General features: G+C 34.5%; 1 protein-coding gene across 1 annotated transcript; it reads right to left on the bottom strand.

Moving 5' to 3' along the window:
* Positions 1 to 3,947: 3,947 nt before the first annotated feature.
* LOC103844465 (extensin-2) lies at positions 3,948 to 7,280 on the bottom strand. The gene is given in 2 exon segments (XM_009121248.2): positions 3,948 to 5,118; positions 7,158 to 7,280. Coding segments are annotated over 2 exon segments (921 nt in total). The 3' UTR covers positions 3,948 to 4,320.
* Between the last annotated feature and the right edge of the window lie 579 nt (positions 7,281 to 7,859).

The following is a 7,859-nucleotide window of genomic DNA, read 5'->3' as shown; positions in this document are numbered from 1 at the left end:
AAGGGAACGTCAAAGCCATTCTCGAAAGTTCGAGCTATTCTCATCTCAGAGATGAAAGAGAAAGGGGTGGAAGCTGTGAAGGGTTTTATGATCAATTTTCTGAAGCACAAAATGTTTGATGGTGGAACTTGTTTTTGAGCAAGTTTTCATGCTCACCTGAGCTAATCATGAACTCTAAAGGTCAAGCTAATGATTTAAAACAAGCGCTTGGTGGGAGGCAACTCACTGGTAAGTATTTACTTACCTCTATTATTAGGATTTATATCTTTTTCTCACCTTCTTTAGAATTATTTTCACACCGAGACGGTGTGAAGTGAGTCTGAGGGAGGACGCTACTAATGCCACTCTCTTTTGATGTTTTTGAGTCGTTTCTTTTTTAATTATTATTTTTATTTATTTTGTTTTATTGAGTCAAACTCTTTTTTGGGGACTGCCTTTCTTAGAATTACCCGTCTAACCAACGCCAAAGTGACTATTCTTTCAGCCATTGACTTTTACTACATGAAAAGGCCCAAGTGGTCTGAAAAGAATGTGAGTACGGTTTCCCTCTCCCTTCCCTTAAAAATGATAAAAATGATAAAGGTGAATTGGGAACTTAGTGGTGAATCCCATTAGTACTCGCATCTCATGGAAGCATGTGCGATAAACTCAGTCGATAGAAAAATAAAATGATACCCTAAAAAGTAGGGAGAAATCGACTGGGGAAGTGAAAAAATAGAGAGGAAAGAAACCGGAACTATGAAACATGAACGGGACAGACTCCATGTGTCCATTGATCAATACTCCCTCGATGATACTGCACATTTCAATTCCTAATAAGAAGTCACGTGATGGTGAGTTTGGGTCACTCCAGGCTGTGGGTTGAAAATGGTATGGTTACTAAGCTGATGGTTAAGAACATGACAGTATCTTCTTAGGGAGCTTTGCGAACATATCAGCACTTATTCACCAATGCGCGTTTATCCTCCTGAGTTCAACGAGAGTTAGTTCATTGGATTGTTAGCATAGTAATCAAAGCCACGAGAGTGGAAAGATTATAAAACCGTGTTTTGAGTTCTAGAGCAGTGCTTAACTGATTTTCTGAAAGTGGTTTGCATTCACTATCTGATTTCCTGTGATTCCTTTATTGCCCAACGCTTTTATTAATAGTTTCATATCTTCGGTTTACTCTTCTGTGTCTCATTTAACTTGCATCCAAAACCATCTTAGTGTCTTCTAGCTTTATCTAAACTTGAAAATTGAAATGTGTATATGGTCTATGTGGATTTGATCCCTAAATACTACCACACACATCCGTGCACTTGCAGTTTGACTTTACTGGTTAAAACTCTGAGCATATGTTATAACCCACATATCTGAAGAAAAAGACATGAATAAATAGAAAACTTAAATAAATAGAAAAAAGTTGGTGACTTACAGTCGGAGAAGTTATTACAGTCCGAGAAATCATGGTCGTTAACAACACCAGCAGTTACAGATTTACAAAAATCGATGGGAAAAAAGAAGTCAGACTACATTTTTAGGGTTTAATGGCGGCTAAACGCCTTAAGGCAAACACTGAACTCAACAGCAAACAAGAAGAACTTATAGGCAGCAGAGTCAACGAAACGCGGTTTCAGATCTGAAAAAAAAGAAGCAGGTGGTTAATTTAATACTAAAATACTCTTTGGCACGAAGGATAAACGATATTACTGGCGGTCAGAACAACAGAAATGAAAGAATCTCCGGAAATCACCTTCAAAATCGTCTCAGAGAGAAACGGCTATAGGGTTTTGTGCATTTTTCAACAAAAAGTGAAAAAAAATATTTATATGTCCAATAATTATCTTATTAAGTTTAATGTACTTTGGTAAAATACTTCCTGCAGGTCGTATGGACCCAAAATATAACTCTTAACTCAAATAACTAACTTCACTGTCAGAAGACTTACATAACCTCAGGAGACTTACAAAATCTCAGAAGACTTTTTGGGGTTATATTCGTAAAAATAAATTTTGGTATTTTGTTTGGTCATAAGTGGCTGGTTGTAGTTTCACTCGCATTTTGGGTTATTTTTGCATTTGATTCAACTTTGGGTATACGTTTGTTGTTAAAATCAAGTTTTAAGTCATATTTGACAAATTCCTCAAAGAAAAATAAGAACAAATTTTAAGAACCAACTTAAGATTAATTAAGATAGTTTATTATGTCTCAACGTTAATAAGTTACTCACTTTGTTTCAAATTAATACATGTTTTAGTTTTTTCACACATATTAATAAAATATATTAAATTGCAGTATTAATGCATAATTTTTGTGATTATCTATTTCTGATTGTTTTAAACTAATAAAAATCTAGAAAATGCAATTAATTTTTTTGAAGTTTACATTAAGCTATTATTAGTTAACAAAAAATGCATTATAAATATAAAATTATATTGTTTTGAAACAACATTTTTCTCTAAAACATGTATATTTTTGAGACTGAAGGAGTAAATAGTTGGAAAATAGCCAAAAATACAACATTCATAGTACCACTTTTCATGTTTAAAGTAACCAATTTTACCTTCACTTTAAATGAAGGGTAAAAGACATTTATACCCTAGGGTTAACTAATCTACACTTAGGGTTTAGAGTTGAGAGGTGGGATAGGGTTTTTGGAATGTGAAATTTAGAATTCTAATACATATAAATAAATATTTAAAAAATAATTTTCGATTTTCAAAAAAAAAATTTGAATAAAAAAACAAAATTCGATTAAAAGAATTTTCATGGTACCATTATTCATGTTTACCACCACTGAAGAGACATTTTCAAAAATATATTCAAAAGACTGATATACTCTTGTTCTCTATATAATAAATAATTATTCAAATAAAAAAATTAAAAAAAAATAATGAAGAAGGTGGTAACATGAAAATTCCTATTTTTGAATTTTTTTAAAAAAATTTCTTTTTGTAAAAAAAATTATATTTTCGAATTATACTTTTTCAAATTCAAACTTTTTCAATTTTTTTTTCAAAATATCTTTTTGAAAAACGAAAATTATTTTTGAAACTATTTTTTAAAACTATTTTTATATATTTTTAAGTATTTATTTATATAAAGAATTCTAAATTTCACATTTCAAATCCTATGAGGAATTTCACTTATACCACTTTGGTGACACCATTATTCAAGTTTACCACAACAAATAAACATTTACAAAAATACTTTTTTTATTAAATATTAAAAGATTCTTATATCCTTATTCTTTATATATAAAATAAATAAATGTTTACGTAAATAAAAAATCTAAACAAATAAAAATATTTTTAAAATTTTTTTTCAAATTATACTATTTCAAAATTCAAACCCTAAACCCTAAAACTCAACTCTAAACCCTAAACCATCAATCCTAAACCCAATATTTTTTTGAAATACGAACTATAAACCCTAAAACCTCAACTCTAAACCCTAAAAAGTAACTCTTAACACTAAACCTTCAACTCTAAATCGAAAACGTTCAACTCTAAACCCTAAAACATCAACACTGAACCCTAAACCCTAAACTTCAATTCTAAACCCTAAACCATCAACACTAAACCCAAAACTATCAACCCTAAACCCTAAACCCTAAAAAGTAGACTCTAAACCCTATAAACTTAACCCTAAACCCTAAAACATCACCTCTGAACCCTAAACCCTAAACTCGAAACCCTAAACTCGAAACCCTAAACCCTAAAACCCTAGAGTTGATGTTTTAGGGTTTAGATTTGAAGGTTTAGGTTTTTAGGGTTTATGGATTACGTTTAGGGTTTAGAGTTGATGTTTTAGGGTTTAGATTTGAAGGTTTAGGGTTTAGACTTGATGTTTCGGGGTTTAGGGTTTAGATTAGTTGACCATAGGTTTTTTTTTTGTCAAAAATAATCAAAGGGTTATAAATATGTTTTCCCCTTTCATTAACAATCCTACTATATAAAAGGAACTATTTTAGAGGTTTTCAAGGTGTGCCACATAGGCAGAAAAATTCCTGGCCAACCAATTTGCCATGTCATCTTGAACTGGGCTTCAATCAATAAAATGGAAAAAAATGTCACGTACTGGTCCAGCCCGTTAAGTATTACTGTCCAATTATCTAGAAAAGAGACAGATCATCATCCCCGTAACCCTAAGCCAAACACAATCAGCCTCCCCTGTAACTCTAAGCTATGTCTCGATGCCGACATCGATTCACTTCCTCTCCCCCCATCGCCTCCCGCATAATGCCTCCATTCAAGATGGAACTTCAATCGTCTGCCATAAATCTTCTAATCAAGATGACTATTGACCCTCCACATCTCTCCTCCGACTCGATGATATCTATCTCTGTGTTCTCTTCTTCTCATACTTTTTATACACCGGAGGTGGTGGTGATGAATAGTAGTATGGAGAGTACGACTTTGGTGGTGGTGGTGGAGATGAGTAGTAATATGGTGGAGGGTAAGATTTTGGTGGTGGTGGAGATGAGTAATAGTAAGGTGGAGGTGGTGATTTCACCGGAGGAGGCGGTGAATGGTAGTAGTATGGAGGTGGAGGAGATTTGACTGGTGGTGGTGGAGAGTGATAATAGTATGGCGGCGGTGGAGATTTAACTGGGGGAGGAGGAGAGTGGTAGTAGTAGGGTGGAGGTGGAGACTTGACCGGAGGAGGAGAGTGGTAGTAGTAAGGTGGAGGTGGAGACTTAACCGGAGGAGGAGGAGAGTGATAATAGTACGGTGGTGGAGGAGACTTCACCGGAGGGGGTGGAGATTGATAGTAGTACGGTGATGGAGGAGACTTCACGGGAGGAGGTGGAGAATGATAGTAATAAGGAGGAGGAGGAGATTTCACCGGAGGCGGAGGAGAGTGGTAATAATACGGTGGTGGTGGAGATTTCACCGGGGGAGGTGGAGAGTGGTAGTATTACGGTGGTGGAGGAGACTTAACAGGAGGAGGAGGAGATTTATACTCATACGGTGGTGGAGGGGACTTAACCGGAGGAGGAGGAGATTTGTATTTATAAGGAGGTGGAGGAGATGCAACCGGAGGTGGTGGAGGAGAGCTATAAATGTAAGGTTCAGTAGCGATTGCCGAGCCAACAAGTAACGCCAAAATGGCTGACCGTTTGTATGTTTTTGTCTGGTTGGTGAATCATTTACTACTAGATTAACTAGAATCTTATGTTCATATTTCTTTGTATGTTCTTAAGTTTGGGTTGGTGAATCAATTTACCGCTACATGCGTGGTTCAGGTCGGTTTTTCTCAGAAGAACTCTTGGACTGTATAAATATAGCATCTGAGCATGAAGCTGTTCAGTTAGCAGAAATAGTATAAGCTTCGATGTACATGGAGACGCAAAGCTAATCTTATTACATGGAACATGGTTAAAGATCTTATTTCAAACGCAGAGCAAACATAGAAGAAATATGTTATGGCTGAGAGAGAGTATAGACCCTACTCTTCAGTTTGAAACAGAATTATGGTACATCTATTTTTTTCTTTCTCCAGTATTTGTGTTTAAATTTCCATCTTTTTCTTTCAGATTAGCTAAATTCTGCTTCTTTCTTTTAATTAGTAATGGGAGGCGAAATGGCCTTCAATCTTATGCGGTCATGAACCTATGAGATAAATTAGTTATCCCAAAAATTACAACCAAATGGGGAGCTCTCAATACAAACAATGAGGAAGTGGCTGATGAATTGAAAGTGCTTTTGAATTTTTTAATTGGAAGCCGATATCTATATATAGCTGGTGAAGCAAAAATATATAAAGAACTGAAAAGCCAAGAATACAATCTTTCTATTGTAAGCCTCCTAACCTGTATAGTCCAATGTGTATTAATTCCTATGGGTGTCTCTCTTTTTTTGCAGTTGTTCAAATTGAATTCTTTATGGGAACCAGATAGAGAAATCAACATTCAGATACAAACCAATGAGAAAATAGAATGCTTGAGAAGAATCAGATTGAAGATGAACATCAGCTTCGTTCTTGGTAGGAGCCACCAGATCCATTATTGGATTCTTCTGATTCCTCGTCAATTCACTACAAGATTGGTTCACACAAATTTCAAATTCGTATCTGTTTGATTTCTTAGGTAGAAGAGATGTACTCTTTGGTGGTCTAATGGAAGGTCTGCATCAGCATGAAGCACATGGAGGTTGCAAAAATGATCACGATGCATAAGATTTTCTTTACATAGCAAAATCACTTGAAGCAGAGAGCAATGGAATAGTACTCTCAATTGAAAAAAGTTAAAGGAGATATAATACTATTATACAGAATTCGTCCTTATTTTAAAAGTTCCACGTTCGTGAACATATCACCATTCACTTTTCCACTACTTTAAGACACATGCGAAACCAATATTCGTAATAAATATATTTCCTAAATCTCAAACAAACCAAACTGTAGCCCTTTTTTAACACAAACTGTAGCTAAATACAAAAATAATACAATTGTTTTACTCGGCTGATTTTCTCGGCAATGAAAAACAAAACTCCTATGCAAAAAAAAAAAAATATAAACAAATGAAAGTAAATGGAACTATAAAAGCATAAAGGCCTACTATGCTGATCCATTTCACTTATGGTTAATAATATAAAAACATTGGTCCGTTGATTACATAAAGCTTGAAATATTCGTGAGATAAGAAATACTTTAAATTTTTATAGGAGCTTCCATACTTTAAAAACACCGGCAATTAAAAAGCCCTACCATTTCAAAAATAAACTGTGGGAAAAAACATGTCATAGTTAGAAATTACCTCTTATCTGGATAGCGATTCTTATGTTTCTCTAGCAATAATGAATAAAAAACCTGGTACAGAGGATAATGTAGTACTCATTAATCTCACACTTCAACGAGGAGGCAGGAGATTGTTGAATAAGAACCCGTCTCCATCCCGCATAGCTAACTGAGAACAAGGTATTTAAACATGCATGATTTTGATTCTCCTGAAATTGGACAACTTCACAACTGTGAGAAATATCGCAATGCGTACGCAGCTGGTGTTTAAAGACGGCCATGGTTACATAACACCCAAGTGACGGCATCAGCACGCCAAAGGAGACAGCCGCAAAGGTAGAGCCAAGAGAAAGCGTTTTGTAATGCCATTGTCTACTGTATTCAGCAAGTCAATCCAGCTGTTGTTATAACATAACATGTGCATGTGTAGATACTTCTGGCAAGTTAGCGCAACAATTAAGCAACTTCCACGCTTTCAAGAAGGCGAGTTGGTCTTTGACAAACACTCCGTAACCTTCTGTCAAAACGCCTAATCTTCTACACTCAGTCACATGCATTGTATTTTTTAAAACGCTACTGCAGGCCAAAATACAGCTTGCCAAATAGCAGATATGGGTTCTAAATGAAGCTACACTAAAAACATATGAAACTATTATGTATTCGTAAACATCTTTTCAATAGTAAGATAAACATAATCTATAAAAAGAATAACCAAATATGCAGAGAGAATATAAAAATCATTTTTAATTTAAAATATGCAAAAGCATCTTGAAATACTCATTAAAATTGATGAGATAAATATATGTGTAATTTTTTTTGTTAATAACCCGCCCGTAGGGCGGGCCAAACCCTAGTGAGGGTAAAAGTGGTTAGTGCAAACATGAAAAATGGTACTTTGAAAGTGTTTTTTTTGGCAATTTCCCAAAACATACATTCCTCTACCTCTCAACTCTAAATCCTAAGTCTTGATTAGTTAACCCTAGAGTTATAAATGTCTTTTACCATTCACTAAAAGTAAAAATAAAAGTGGTTAGTGTAAACCTGAAAAGTGGTACTAATTCGAAAAAAAAAATGAAATTTATTAAAAAGTTCAAATTTGAAAGTAAATAATTCGAAAACATAAAAAGGTTATGTTT

This window comes from Brassica rapa, chromosome A07, assembly GCF_000309985.2.
Source record: "Brassica rapa cultivar Chiifu-401-42 chromosome A07, CAAS_Brap_v3.01, whole genome shotgun sequence".
Taxonomy (NCBI): domain Eukaryota; kingdom Viridiplantae; phylum Streptophyta; class Magnoliopsida; order Brassicales; family Brassicaceae; genus Brassica; species Brassica rapa.
The sequence above is the reverse complement of the archived record's forward strand: the minus strand, read 5'-3'. Positions and strand labels throughout refer to the sequence as shown.